At 44.9% G+C, this 15731-nt stretch overlaps 1 protein-coding gene across 1 annotated transcript; it reads right to left on the bottom strand.

Annotated features, from left to right (window-relative positions):
* Positions 1-4297: 4297 nt before the first annotated feature.
* Positions 4298-4634, bottom strand: LOC117048009 (ubiquitin-related modifier 1-like). Its single transcript, XM_033151312.1, has one exon. The coding sequence runs from the start codon at positions 4610-4612 to the stop codon at positions 4307-4309; it is 306 nt and encodes a 101-aa protein (XP_033007203.1). The 5' UTR covers positions 4613-4634; the 3' UTR covers positions 4298-4306.
* Between the last annotated feature and the right edge of the window lie 11097 nt (positions 4635-15731).

Genomic DNA, 15731 nt, shown 5'->3' with positions numbered 1-15731 from the left:
ACTTTGTTCATGCGAACAAACACAGTGCCGTATGGGAGCTGGGTTATTTCTGAGTGAGTAATGTTATCTGCACATTTCCCCTTCTATTTCTACAAGAAAAAGTAGAAGAAGAGTTTGGATTTGATATCCCGCTTTTCACTACCCAAAGGAGTCTCAAAGCAGCTAACATTCTCCTTTCCCTTCCTCCCCCACAACAAACACTCTGTGAGGTGAGTGGGGCTGAGAGACTTCAGAGAAGTGTGACTAGTCCAAGGTCACCCAGCAGCTGCATGTGGAGCGGAGACACGAACCCGGTTCACCAGATTACGAGTCTACCGCTCTTAACCACTGCACCACACTGTCTCTAAAGGACAAAATACTTTAAATTATGCTGCAAATTCACAGGAGAGGAGGAAAGGCCCATGGCTTGCCCCCTGATGACTATGGGCCTGGACCACAACGAGCAAAAACTCTTCCTAAAACCAAACCAAATCACCTCAAAATTTATAGATGATCTACCGCTTCCCGTATTGTGTTTCCCGTGCACAGTCACCTTCATTTTATAACGATCCTGCACAAAATCCTATCCATTCCCAAAGAAGTGCTGTTTATTTGCATAATAATGATCCCATAATTCACAAGGCAGCCTCCTTCCCTCCGCCTCGTGACATTGCATTTGCCTTTGAAGTGGCATGCAGAGAAACTGTGATGGTAATACAACCTGCTGATCAATTGCATCTTAACTGCTCTGGTTCCACAAAGAAGGCATAGCATGGATCGTATCAGGTACCCATGGATTTTCAGGAGAGACTTTCCTGCATTGCATTGTGGAATCTGCCTACTAAACAGGATCAGTTGTCAAGAGCATCCTATGCATAGCTGTCAAGTTTTGGATTTGAAAATAAGGGATCAGCAGTCTCACCTATCCTGGGGACAGTCACATGTCAGTGGTGGGCGGAGCCAGAAGCAAAAGTGGGCGGGGCAGCAATGTAAACTCCAAGCGGGCTCGGGCTCGGAGCGGAGCAAAGAGGAGGGCAGCCAGCAAAGAGGAGGGCAGCCATGTGCTCTGCGCGATGGAGCCCCATCGTCTTCTTGTCTGATCCCATCAAAACAGGACAGGAAGCAGCAGCTGCTCAAAGGCAGCCAGGCTCCGCCTGCCAGCTAACCCTATTGGCCGGCTGAGGGGCTCGGCGGCAACGGATAGGGGCTGGTGCGGGGGGAGGAATAGACCCCCCCTGTAAGCACGGGAAAGGGCTCCCAGTTGCTTTGAGGGCTGAGGCTTTTCTCTCCAAGTAGGCGAGGTCTTCCCACCCAGTCCCTGGTCAGCAGGGGACGAGCTGCTTCCATTAAAAACGGGAAATTTAAGGGAAATAAAAAATAAGGGAGAGCAGCGGGAAACTGCTTGAAATAAGGGAGAATCCCGGGGAAAACGGGATACTTGACAGCACTGATCCTATGCCAGCACAATCTGCTGTGGTGTCCTAATCTGGAGCTTTCTGCGGGGCTATGATTTAAGGTGCTGGACTTGACCCACCCACACTCACACCCAAGACACAGTTGTTTATCTTCTATGATTTTTCCATGTACAGAATTTCTGAGGTCTGGGACAGAATCTGACATTGGCCATGGATTCTGCAGGATCTAATCTCACTTTCAAACTTTTCCAAATGTTTATGGAATTACATTATTATTATTATTATTACCTACAGTACACTATGTATTTATGGAACACCATCCATGTAAAATGGTATTTTAAAGCAAAAGACAGCTGTCTGCCCTCCATTTTAAATTTAGAAGATGAAAGCAGCCGGGGTAAATGTGAGTGTCCTGGACTCTGGATTGGTTTCTGTTGTTAATGGGGACTAAAGAGATTGTGCTTGAAAACATACAAGCTGCCTCTAGAAATGGCCCCAGCTCTCAAAGCCAGAGATTCTGTCCCCTGCTTTGAAAAGTGAAACTTCCTCTAAGCTCTCAGCTACAAGCACATCCATACCATACATCATCCATCATTGTTACCTCCTATTCCTTATTTCTCTACCTTTCCCCCTGCCCCCTCCAACACAATTCCTTCTTGCACCAACTCAGTTAAAGGTAAAGGTAAAGGGACCCCTGACCATTAGGTCCAGTTGTGTCCGACTCTGGGGTTGCGGCGCTCATCTCGCGTTACTGGCCGAGGGAGCCGGCATACAGCTTCCAGGTCATGTGGCCAACATGACCAAGCCGCTTCTGGCAAACTTGAGCAGCGCACAGAAACGCTGTTTACCTTCCCGCCAGAGTGGTACCTATTTATCTACTTGCACTTTGACGTGCTTTCGAACTGCTAGGTGGGCAGGAGCTGGGACCAAACAACGGGAGCTCACCCCGTTGCGGGGATTCAAACCGCCGACCTTCTGATCAGCAAGCCCAAATCAGGTGTCTGCATGCTGCTTGTTAGTGCCATTGTTTTGTCTGAAGTGCAGAATTGTAGCTTTCTCGGTGTCATATTTAGATGAATTTTATTATACGTTAGTGATCCAAAGGATGAGGGATTCCTTACGGATCCCTAAGTAACTTTCACCCCAGATGCCCTGTCTAGGGGTTACATCTCTCCCCACTCTCCTTTACATATTATGTTTTGTGAGAAACATCCTCTTTACAACATGTGGTCATGTTCATGCAACAAGGACAGCTGGAAAGACATTCTCATGACTTATTTCTCCTCCAGATACAGCAAGTTCTGAGACTCTTATAGGAGGTTTTTCTAGACTGTTCAATCTGCATTCGTTTTTCACTGAGCAGGGTGAATCTGTTTCAGGTTATATATAAAAGATAACACCTTGCCTTAGCTTTTTAGAATTTCTTGTCCTTTTTAGCTCTTTGATTTGAAGGGGCTTCATTACATTTTTCACCTAAATAGCATCCCTTGCAGTAACATAATACTTGAAGTAAAATTAGTGATTTATTCAGGTACATAAACAAAAGGTCAAGTGACAATGGCAATATCAGTTCAGTAAATTCTCATGGATGAGAGTCTGGGTGGTCTATTATCGTTCCAAGCTGCGCAGTTAGAAACAGGAATCCTTTTTCCAATAATAATTAAATCTGGGGTTAAATGCTACCTTCCATTGGTGCAATACTTTATCCATTATTAGCATCTTCCACACCTTCAATTAAAGTTGTGTCCTTCTTCCACTTTTGCACAATTTGGAAATTAGCAACCACCTACTCACTCAGCTGTCATTCTGAAAGCCATAACCTATTTGCTATTATGTATGTCCTTCACAGATTCAAATAGGTACAAACTACATAGCCGAAAAAAACAAATAGTTAAATACATAACCAAAATCGCATGTTCAAAAAATGCATTAAATTAATTATAATTGACCAGTGACAAAGAATGGATTTTTCTGTTTGTTTTTTGTTTTCACGACTTTTATTGTTTATTGTCACAACCATCCTGCGGAGTAGATCATTTCGAATCTCAGTTTACACTTGTGGAACTGAAGTTAACATAGAGAGCAACTTGCTCAAGGCCACCCAGTGAAGTAAGTACATGACTGAGGCCGGAACACCCAGCTTCAAATGAAGCACTCCGTCTTCTGCAACACATCGCGAAACACTTTGCAACAGAACAGTGCAGACAATTGGAAAATGGAAACCAATCGCATGCGTACACAGCAGCTGTGGCAGCAGAACAGGATCAGGCAATGCCTCGAGAAGATTAAAAAACAGAGCATCATAGAATTGTAGAGTTGGAAGGCTCTAAGGGTCATCAGGTTTTTTTTCTTAAAAAAAGGCAGGCAAAAGTGTACTTCATAGTCATCAAAATTCAAAGTAACCATTTGTGAGCTGGCTCTAGATGGGTACTTTTTAAAACTGAGTCACAGAACTGACATCCATGCGTGGTAAATCAAGAGCAGAATAGGCTGAGGGAGTCTTGCATCTGCCATCTTCCTTGCATGCCCCCTATATCCTTTATTGACTGTTAATGGCTGCAACCTGATCCAAGGTTTTGGTTTGGAAGGGAAGGGAGAGCCTCTCTTTGATCAGAGACCTTTCCCTGCTGCTGCCAAGGAGAAGCCAGCAAACAAGTGCGACGACAGCCACGGTGAGCTCAGCCTTTCCACGCGCAAAGCGCCTCATTTTCAGCCACTCGTCCCATGGCATGCACCTCCTGGAGCAGGGAACAAGTGCAGAAAGGATTTCAATCTCCTTCTTGGACAAAAGAGGCGAGAGGAGCCAAGCGTCCAAAGGGCAAGCTTCAGTAAAGAAAAGAAGCTAATGAGAAACCGACTCTGGTCCGGGGTGACAGCCAAGAGAGCAAGGAATTTTTATGCCTCCCAGCAGTCTAGCCACCATGCAAGGTGGAGATGAAAACGACGTTATCCTGGTCTTGGAGCAGATAGTCCAGCTTCCCCATCAACTCCCAATCTGCACCATTGATCAGCACCAAGATTCCCGGGCGCACAGAATCCCCCTGCACAAACAGTTCTGGCCTCTCTTTCAACAGGTTCTCTTTAATCCACACCAGCAACTTTCGGACATGCCAAGGTCCTTGCTGGCTGGGCAGAGTCACCCGATGCTTCCTGATCCCACCAAACAAGAGCTCTGCTCCACTTCCGCACTCCAGCTGCAGGGACAAGGGCGCCGCCATCTTTGGTGAGGGAACGGCGCTGCCCTCAGAAGGAAGCGCGACGCCGCGTCTGCTTCCGGGGGCGGCGGGGGTTGCCCAGCAACCACAAAGAATGGATTTTTTTGACCCTCTCATTCCCCGCTCTAGGGCAGAAACAACAATATCAGCAAATTTGGTCCTATTCATCTTCTAGGCAGTGCTTTCTTTTTTCTTTCTTTCTTTATAAAGGTTTAGGGGTACTCTCATTTTGACTCAAGAAAATCACCATTTTATAGTTCAAATAGGGGGAAATAAATACAGTAAATTGACAAATACAGTACAAAGATTCACAAAATGTTTAGGAGTGTGCGTACCCCCAGAAAAAAGCACTGCATTTGGGTTTCAAGAGCAGGGTTTTTTTTTTTCTTCCACTACAGGTAATATAGAAAGAATGAGTTCTGCCCAGTGACCATTGTTATCACTGATCTTACTGTGTATAAAATACACACACACATAAATCCACATACAGTATAAATATCAGAGGCCTGCTGTGTCTTTTTTATTTCATGGTCTCTTCATCTCAGTGTTCACACGTGTGCCGGGGGGGTGGTTTCCTCTTTTGTAGCCATGTATATCCTGCAAATTGATAAATCTTATGAAACAGGCTCTGGGACATGAAATTGTACGCCACAATTTCTGCTAATCTTTATGGCGCCGCAATACTCTTTGTTGATTTCACTGCCACAGATTAACATGTCTAAACCTTAGGAATATCCAGTTATAAATTGAATTGGTCCTAAAGGTAGACAGGCACCCAAGAAAGCTGGTTCTAGCACTCTTTTATTTTGCCGATTGTATTAGTAGAGCAGGGGAACACGATTCTGAATTATGCCAGCAAATCATAGGAGGCATTTGGGGTTCTATCAGAATTTCCAGGACTCCCGATTCACAAGCCACTAATAAGATGGTTTAGCTGCCTCACCATGGTCAAAGTGAATAATCAGGGGAAAATTGGTAAAATGCTTGCCATTTATAAGTGGTCAGTCAGCGGTCTCTTCACTTATTAGATTACCTCCCTTGCTCCTGGATTAAAAGTGCTAAATGTAATATTAGTGGCAACTGCATATACAGATATCCCAATAGTGGCAAAATGCAGGAAACCCACAGGTTTCTCTGCATCCATTTGTGAACTGTCCCTAATAACAGAAACATAGAAATCTAGGGTCGGAAGGTTTAAAGCACTGCGCCGCTTGGACTTGGCGATCGGAAGGTTGGCGGTTCGAATCCCCACGACGGGGTGAGCTCCCGTTGTTCGGCCCCAGCTCCTGCCAACCTAGCAGTTCACGCAGTGCAAGTAGATAAATAGGTACCGCTCCAGCGGGAAGGTAAACGGTGTTTCCGTGCACTGCTCTGGCTTCGCCAGAAGCGGCTTAGTCATGCTGGCCACACGACCCGGACAAACTGTCTGCAGAAGCGGACAAACGCTGTCTCCCTTGGCCTGTAAAGTGAGATGAGTGCCACAACCCCAGAGTCGTTCATGACTTGACTTAACTGTCAGTGGTACTTTTAACTTTAAGGGACCCCAAGAGTCATTGTTCCATGCCTCAAGTTTCATCGATACCTTTCCCCAGTACCAAGCAAGACTGATCCTCCTAATTCTAGAAGTCTGAAAGAGTGCCATCAAACTATGCTAATAAAGGACAGGCTTTATTTAATTATGTAGCTAACACAAAAAGTGTTCTCTGATACATGTTTTATTTCCTTGAAAACACTATCCACAGAAGGTGTTACATGTGCAGAAGATGCTTACATGACTAAATAGAACTGAATGGAGGTGAGCCTACTTCAGACAGTAGATTTGGGGTGCCATTAACATGAATGTCTTAGGGTGGAGCAATGGGTATCATCGTTCCCTTCCTTTCCCTATATTTCAGGTGCCTATGTCTTTATATTAGCTATTTATGTTAGAAGAAAGTAACAACAGATAGCAACGAATATTGACATAAACCTCATAGCGTGAAAAGGAAGTTATCAAACTGGAACAGAAAGGGAAATGTTCCCTTCCTTTCCTATATTTCAGGTTCCTATGTCTTTATATTAGCTATTTATGTTAGAAGAAAGTAACAACAGATAGCAACGAATATTGACATAAACCTCAGAGCGTGAAAAGGAAGTTATCAAACTGGAACAGAAATGGAAATGTAAAAACAGTAAATGTTTTATACGAAAGATAAAAGTATAATGTATACATAATTAGATAGTTAGATGAATAGATTAAAGATGGAGAGAACGGATGTTAAAACCAACGAAACGGGGAAAGAATGTGAAATATAAAGGACAGATTTAAGGAAGACATAACATGGAAGATTGGAAGTCGATGGAAAATATAATTTGTTAAATAATATGTGTTATTATATGTATTTATCTGTAAATATTAAAATCAATAAAAAGTGTGTGTGTGTGTGTGTGTGTGTGTGTATAATATCAACAGATAGCAACACGAGAAATATTTCCTACTATACTTCACTCCTTACTATTTTTTGGAGGTGTTTGTATAAAATGGAGTTCTAACAGGCTTCCAAACCTTGCAATGTCTCTCTCTCCACACACACATCGCCGCCACCACCCAATGCACATAATGAAACCTCTTCCCTGCCCTCATGGAAACCCAAAACACTACCCCCTGGCCATCAAGAGTAGCAAAGAGGGCGATCAGCCTCCGATACACAATTCCCTGGGAAGTTCAACAAGCCTCAGTGAAGTGCTCCGTGTTTGCCACCAACCTGGTGCCCTACACGTCCTGGACTACAGCTGCCATCAGTGGGGCAAAGGAAGTTGTAATCCAAAACATCTAGAGGGCACCAGTTGGCAAAGGCTGGCCAAGATCATGCTAGTGAAAGCATTTAGGATCGTGCTGTAAGGCAACAGTTTTCCCCAACTGCTGTTCATTTCAATCAGACCAGCTCAGGAGAACATCCCCTATGGATTGTGTGTCTCACGCTAATTAGTGGAAACAGGAGAGATGCCGCTGGGATTTTTCACCACACCAAAATGGGCTAGCCCTGAAACTAAATCTAAGTATTTTATTTTTTACAGCAACAAAGTGATTAAAGGTCCCATTGAGCAGTTTAATTTGGTGTAAAGTTACTAGAACATGGTGTGATTTAAAGTACTTTGAATTTAAAAAAAACAGCTGGCGCCACTTCAACACAATGAAAATCAAGAATTTAGGGAGGGTTTTGTCTTGTTTTGTTTGTTTCCTTCCTTTGCAAGTCTGTATCCCTGAGCGGTGTGCATTCTGAGACCCATGTATTCTGATTGCCCATGGTTCCTTAAATTTATATTTGTTATGTGTGCATTTTATTTTATCCTGCCTTTCATCCAAGGAGCTAGTTCCCATTTCGGTGGTGTGGGGGCAGGAGAGGAACCTTAAGCCAAAGCACAAGAAAACCTACACGCAGCATAGGAGAATATGGATTGCTTTTTTGTTGTTGTTAGCTACCAAGGTTTCTTAATTCTTTCTTATATTTTAAATATTTTAAAATGTAAGGTAATATGCGTTGCATTTTAAAAGTTATCCCATAATTTTAAATAAAGTAAAATGTACATTTAATTTAATCATTTTTAAACTGCGTAATGTTCCTGCTTCATCTTAGAGCTTTGTGCTCATTTGCCAGAACATGGGATCACACCCCCTTCTATCGTCTTAAAACGGCAGTAGGACCTAGAATAGGAAGAGCCAAATTGGTGACCTCCAGAGGTTGCTGAATGTCAACTCCCATCGCCCCCAACTATCGACCGTGTTGGATGAGACAGAGGGGGGCTGGATTCTAGCACCACCTGCATTGGTGAGCCCTGGGCTAGAATGCCAAGTCCATAGCTTTGTTTAATTGAAGCTGAACATTTAGGGAAGGAACCTGGAATAGCCTAGCCCTGTGGAAAGCTATGCTCCCGCAACCCCTGTCCCACCACCACAAACACGATCTGCAGCCGCAACCAACCAGCTCCAAATTATGGAAGTCTCAGTAGAGAAACAGGTGATCCTTCCAACGTGACAACAATGAACCTCTGAAGAAGACACACGTGTGCATAAAAAGCTATGTTTCAGAAGTTAATCCAAGAACAGAGCCAAGCATGAAAAGCCTTTAAGATATTAAACACAACAGGCAACGCCTTGGCAAAACAAGGTACAGTAAATAAAGGAAAGACTTCCATGGCTGAATCCTAAAAAATTGTCCTTGGCATGCATGTCCCCACAACCACAATAAACCGAATGACTACCCTGTTTCTTGGCCCTTGGGTCCCAAACAGATGCATTGGTCCAACATTTTTCATATTTTCACTGCATATTGCTGTTCTTCAAGAGAGCCTAGTAATAGTACTTTTGAAAAAGAGGTGGGAGTCCTGTGTTGGGGAGACAACCCACGACCCTCCCACCCTATGCACAGCTATAGTAATCTCAATATTGCTTGGAGAGAAATGTCACAACAGTCAAACAATTTAAACAAAATAAAAAATAAAACAATCCTTCCAGTAGCACCTTAGAGACCAACTAAGTTTGTTCTAGGAATGAGCTTTCCTGTGCATGCGAAAACTCATACCAAGAACAAACTTAGTTGGTCTCTAAGGTGCTACTGGAAGGATTGTTTTATTTTTTATTTTGTTTTGACTACGACAGACCAACACGGCTACCTTACCTGTAACTGAAACAATTTAAAGTTGATTTTCTTATACAGTATAGCTGTGGTTGTGGTCCACTAAGATATAAGTGCGCTGTTTTCAAAACTACAGTGTTAAAGGATATAATTCAGTATCTGGAGTTCTAAGCTAAGAGGGATCCCGGTCCAAATTTAATCACCATCATAGACCCACTGGGTGATCAATTCACTGCCTCTTAACCTTAGTTCCCTTCTGTAAAATTGCTGCAATACTGAAAGCTCAGTAACTTAGCAAAATGTATATTGTTATTTATTACCTCTCGAAGGCACATATAAATGCTGTCCTTCATATTCACATTTAGAGGTAATGAAGCAAATTCATTCTCCAGAATTCAAAAGTAAATACTATATATACTCAGAAGTTTGATTCACACACACACACACAGAGGAGTATATAAAATTGCTAAGCTGTTCCCTTGTACTGGGCTGGTTTATTCTATGGCAAATGTGTAAGTCTTTCCAGATACACCAATTATTTTTTTTTAAACAAATCATTGTACATTAAATGGCTGTGTCACTGGAAGGTATGATTCACTTAAACTTTAAAGCATTAAATTTAAAGTTTAAATTATCTTTTCTTGCCAAGTGTCTCTCCTACTCTGTACTGGGAACAAAGGGACAAATCCCCATACCAACGGCTGGATAATCTGCCATTCATCAGTATCTATCTATCTATCTATCTGTTTTCATTTTATTCCTGCATATTTTGGTTATTTAAACCAGGGCAGGCTTTTCTGGAATAGAGAGGAGATGGGCGACTGATAATGGATGTGAATTCTGCGTGTTTCAAGGGAGGAGAGCAAGATAACAAGGGTTTAGAACTGTACTTTCATTTTTTAAACACACACGCGATGTTTTAAAAGGAAGGGAGTGAAGGAAAAGGAGGCAAGCAAAAAGTGCAGGACAAACCTACATACAAAGTGCTCATTTCAGCAAATTTCGCAAGGGCTTTAAATAACGTGTGTCAACGCTGTTTTCATTGTTTTGAAGCAAATTGTAGTAAAGTGGCTATGTGACTGAGAAAATAATAATAATAAATAGCAACCATTAGTATACATGATCAAGCCATTAAACCGAGAATTTCGTTTATTTCAGTCCAGAATTTAAGAACGTGGTGGTTTCTCTCCCATTAAAATCGGTGGGACTCCCATTAACTTTGGGCTGGATAGCGCACTGAATATGAGGCTAGAGCGCACAAATTCAGAGAAGCCCAGAATAGGGCTCAACAGATGCGTAGAAAAAGGATCTCTTTAGTGATCTGAAAAAGACATGCTCTAAATTTATGCCCTTTAAAAGCAATGGAAAACAACAATAACATTGCATTGTTTGAACTTGTGCTACTATGCGGTATTGCCATAGAAATTCAGCGCGTGGGAAAAAGCGGATCAGGAGTTTCCCCGAAGATTTTACCCTCCGCAGTGGGAGTTAAAGGCTGCAATACTATGCCTGTTTGCCTGGGAGTAAGCCCCATTCAACTCAGTGAGACTTGCTTCTGAGCAGGCACGAACAGAGCTGCGCTGTGCTCTGCCAAAAACATCACACAATGCCGCTTTTTACACGGATTCAGATTCAAAAAACCTTTCCAGGTTGGAGGCGCTTTTGAAAGGAAGCCTGACGTCTCTCCCCAACAGAGATAAACGATAATTTCTACGAGAGCTGAAAGTGGTTTGAGAGAGAGAGTCTTTGCTTTCCATGGCCTACGAACACACACCGTTTTTTCTTTTCCAAGCACACAATACAACCTTCAAAACCTCCGCACCTGGTGTGATGACCCTGCCCTGGGTGTCTACATTAAGACCACCATCAGCAATCTCTCTCCTTAAACCACAAATCATAGGTTATTATTTTCACATCTACAAAGCGGGGAGGGGCGCGCAATCTTCCTTAATTTTCTCAAAAGCTGGTGCTGCGCAACTTTCCCCACCACTCATTCTCTTTGCCGAAAGGCGAATAAATTTAATCGGGAAATACCACAAAATAAAGTGAAAATGCGCTGGGTATAGATAGCAACCCTAGGGACGGCTGGGCCAGGGGATGGGGAGGCTAAACCTCGGCTCAGTCCCCAACGGCCAGGTGCAACGCTAAGCGAGCGGAGGTGATGCGAATTAATTCCGTTTAAAGCAGTTCCACGCCGGCTTTGGAGTCCCGCAAAAACTAAGTTTCTTGGAGTTGTGGCCAACAAAAGCGCCCTAGTTATTTTGCACCCAACGCCTCAGGTTAGGGACCTTTTTTCCTGCCGATCCACTGAGGATCCTTTCCCTGCGGCCACGTTGTCGCAGCAGTCACCTGGCCCAATGCTGCGACTCACATCGCCCAGGATCAACGGGAGGAGGAGGCAGGCTGTCGCTATTTCCCTCGCAGGTTTTCCAGGGAAAGGTTGGGAACAAACGGCTTGAAATCCGGTCCCCGTCTGGGATGCCGCTTGGCTTGGGGTCATTTGCTCGCCCACCGGTGGCAAGATCCATTTTTACAAGAAGACGCAGCAGCGCTTAGAAAGGGAAGACGCAGACCCGCACAGGGAGACGGGAGGCTGTTGCCTGCGGTGTGCGCTACATTGCACGGGGAGGGAGAGGGGGAGGGGGGCGCTGGAGAACGAGTCTTCCTCCAGTGGATATAATAGAATTAGGAAAGCCCACTCCCTCCCTAGGGGATCCCACCACAGGAAAGAAAACGGGGGTGGGAGCCACGCAGATTCCGAAGGAGAGATTAAAATTGGAGCTCTCTCCACTGAGCTTCAAAATGACGAAGGAGGTAGGTACCCCCCCCCAAAAAAAGGCCCGAGTCTCCCCGGTGCCTTTTGCTTTCCTAGGATCCTGCCAGCACATACCCCCCCTCCCCCACTTCAACAAGGCAAGCAGGATTTGCTTTAGCAACAGAATGCAATGAAAGTTCTTGTCGTTTCCCCCTTTATAGATGGTTTTCTATTTGTCTCAACTGGAGGGAGTGGGCGGAAGAATGATGGCTGTATTTTTGTTGGAGCTGTAGAAAACACACGCACGCACGCACACAAAACAGCAACTGTAAAAAAACGAGTAAAGAAAAGTGAGGAAACCGTCATTTTTGTGACTTTAAATTAGTGGTTCGAAAATGCAAGAGGTTGATTTTCTGGAGACCTTAAAAATGCAGGAATGCTTTGTTCTCCCCCCCTCCGCCGGACAAGGAGTGAGGGGGCCGTCAAAAATCAGGGCAGAACAGAGACGCCCAGACCCTTTAAGTCAGTGTCAGTAATTTGTTTTTTTTCTTCGCTCATCAGTGTAGGAGAAGAGGTGCAGCTAAACGAAATTAAAATGCCCTTAGATGCAAAATAACAAAATACCCTTAAATGCAAAATCAAGTGTTTGTATTTTGTTTAAGGTCTGAAGTCCTATTTGGCTTATTTCCTGACAGACTCCAACAGGAGAGGTTCACACAGAAGGCCGCGAAAGTCGGGGTAAAGGGGAAGAAAGGACTCTTTGTCTGTCCCCAGCTACACACGCGCGCAGAAAGTAAAGCGGGCAGGTATGAATCCGCGAGAGATCTGTGGAACGCGCGCAAAGAGATTAAAACCGAGCGTCGGAAAAGGAGCCCGCGAGAAAGTCTGCATCTCCAGAGGCCGCTGCTTGCCAGGACTTGGTCCCATCAAGACAGCAAAATCGATGGGGCGCAAGCATTCGCCCCCCCCCCCCGCACCTCTCGACTACAGTCTCCGTGCACCTCTGGTTTTCAGACAGCTGAAAACAAGAAACCTCGGGACACTTCCCCACACATCCCACTTTAACCATTTCATCTGCCTAATCTGCGATTAAGCACGCTTCCCACACCTGCGAAAGACGCAGCGCACCTGCCCTTTCTCCTGCGCAAGCTTCACTGAAAATAATATGAGCGCCGCAAAAGCAGAAAATGCGCATTACCACCCGAGTTTAAGATTCAAATTATCTACATATACTGTAATCCAGAAGCTTGTATTCTATAGCCCACGCAAAACCCTCTTTTAATTTTCTACCCTCCGCCTCTCCCTCCGCACTTTTACTCCTCCCCTCTCCTTTCCTGTTTATCTCTCTCTCCCCTCCCCCTTTTGGTTATTTACTTGCTCCTTTCAACTACTTTTAGGTGTTTAGTGATCAGGAAACTGTTTGCACTACGTGGTACATGAATGGTGACGCGCAGGGCATGCTAAAAACGGTTTTATATAAAACCATACTCACAAAATGCATTATAATATATCATCACTGTTGCATAATATATACATAGATGCAGGCAGCAGAAAATTCTAACCCCATTTTGGGAAGAGAAAACTCCTTGATATGGAAAACATCAGCTGTGTGGACAAAGGAGGCGAGAGAAATCGTGGATTGCCACTCCGAATTTAGAAAACCTGTCTTTGCATTCTTAGCCCAAAGCGTCGCCTTTCGCTCGGCAACCTCAAATCCAAGGAAGGGAAAGGAAAGGAACACACACACACACACACACACACACACACACACACACACCTTGCAACCAACCCCCTTTGGGTCCAGATCTGGGCTCCCCTCCTCGCCGAGGTTCCATACTCAAGTTACATTTCGACACGGTGGGAAAGAGTGGATTTGCTGCAGGACGCAGCCACATAGATATTCCCCATCATAGCCCAGTCAGTCTCGACGGATGGGGTGTGTGTGTGTGTGTGTGTGTGTGTGTGTGTGTGTGTGTGTGTCGGGTTGCCCAGTTCGCCACCCTCTCCGCCCGCCCCCTCCCAAAGGAAAGGCGGCTGCAGTCGGGTCAGGAATCCGAAGTCTCCGGACGTCGTGGTGCAAGCGAGGGAGCTGGTAGGGACATAGACAGAAAACGAAGTTTCCCCGCCTTGAGTGAATTGTCAAAGGCAGAGAAAAGACACCAGAGAGGAGGCCAGGGGTTTATCACAGTGACAAGAGACGGCTTCATCTCTCTCCTTTCGGATTTACTCGACAAAGAAATCGGATCAAGTCACAGCCGAGAATCGGAGCAAGACCCGTACCTTCTTCGTACCTATTCCACCTTGGCTCTTTCCCGCTCCTGACCCCCACCACCCTCCCTCGTTTTTTTTTACTAGTAAGAACAACCAGAACGCGCAGAACCACTGGAGAGGGGGGGGGGCAAAGCATGGGCAACGGAACCCTCTCAGCTTATCTCAAATTTCACTCAAATCCAGATTCGATTTTCTGGGTGGGGAAATCTGAATTGGGAGCCGGTGTGGGAGGGAAGGAAGGAAGGAAGACTTCCAACAGGAAAAGAAGGCACGTTTTATAGCCTGGATCAGAAACAACCACGCTATCCGAACTAACGTGGATTTAATTCGATTTGCGTCCTATTAATCCGGGTGCAACCCATCCACTTTAACGAGGCTGTGAATTCCAGACTGGATCACGGCGGAAAAGGTGATGGGTTAGTCAACCGTTCAGAGAAAAGATTTGCCTTAAAACAAAACAAAAAGAAAACAACCCTCTCTACTCAACTGACTTGAAATTGTCAACACACTTCGACTTCGAAACACCGTCTATCCTGGAAACTTGGGTTTCCAGGGAAATCCGTTCCCTTCCTTCGCGTTAGCCTGTTTGTTGGGGGGTGGATGGAGTTGAAATCCCTGCGTTTTATGGAATTAAATGAGCCAAAATTGGGGCGCGCAGGGAAAGAGGACGACGCAAACCATTAGTGTAGGTAAAGTGAGACGTGCAGTGCCATTTTGCCACAGATTCTCCGAGCGAAGAATTGCTCTTAAAAACAGGAGAAGGTGGAGGGACACACACCCAATACTGAGGAAAGAATCTGAGTGGCATCTGCACGCTCAGAGACCCACAAAACGGGAGCAGTCAGAAAAAGCAGACGTGGCGGCGGGTGACGGGCAGTCAGTCGTCCTTAACAGGTTAAACGCCAGCGCATCTCTATTAGGCAAAGAGCTTCCGAACCTTTGAGATGCCTTTTGCTTCTTTCCAGAAACGCCTAGGTGGCATCCCTCACCTGCTCCAACAAAAATTAAAATATTTAAAAAATAAAAAAGACACACACCCCCTCAAAACAAAACAAAAGCCCTAGTCAGCCAGGATCCTTCGTCGAATTAAAAGGGGAAGAGAGAGGGGAGAACGGGACCAGAGTTCCACGGCGGGCAAATTTGGGCAGGTGGGACTTGGAAAGGAGGCGAGGGAAGCAAGAACGCATTCACACGATCTGATGCATGGGATCGAGGAAGGGAAGAAAACCCGTGGGGAAAAGAGTCCGGAGAGAAAAAAAAATCGGAAGGATTAGGGAGAACATGGGCACTTCGAGACGGAATAGGGATTTCAGCCCAAACATTTATATGAAAAAAATAAATAAACTGGGAACCTGAGAAGGCCTAGCCGGCAAAGAGATAGCATCTGCTACACCGATTTCCATGGGCTTAAGAGCACCTTGCTGTGCGCGGGGTTGTGGCCTTTGCGTCCTCGCGCCCAGAGATGCAGAGATACAGAGAT

This window comes from Lacerta agilis, chromosome 6, assembly GCF_009819535.1.
Source record: "Lacerta agilis isolate rLacAgi1 chromosome 6, rLacAgi1.pri, whole genome shotgun sequence".
NCBI classification, from domain to species: domain Eukaryota; kingdom Metazoa; phylum Chordata; class Lepidosauria; order Squamata; family Lacertidae; genus Lacerta; species Lacerta agilis.
The sequence above is the reverse complement of the archived record's forward strand: the minus strand, read 5'-3'. Positions and strand labels throughout refer to the sequence as shown.

Coding starts and splice junctions, on each gene's coding strand:
- LOC117048009 (XM_033151312.1), bottom strand. CDS start 4,612: ATGGCGGCGCCCTTGTCCCTGCAGCTGGAGTGCGGAAGTGGAGCAGAG.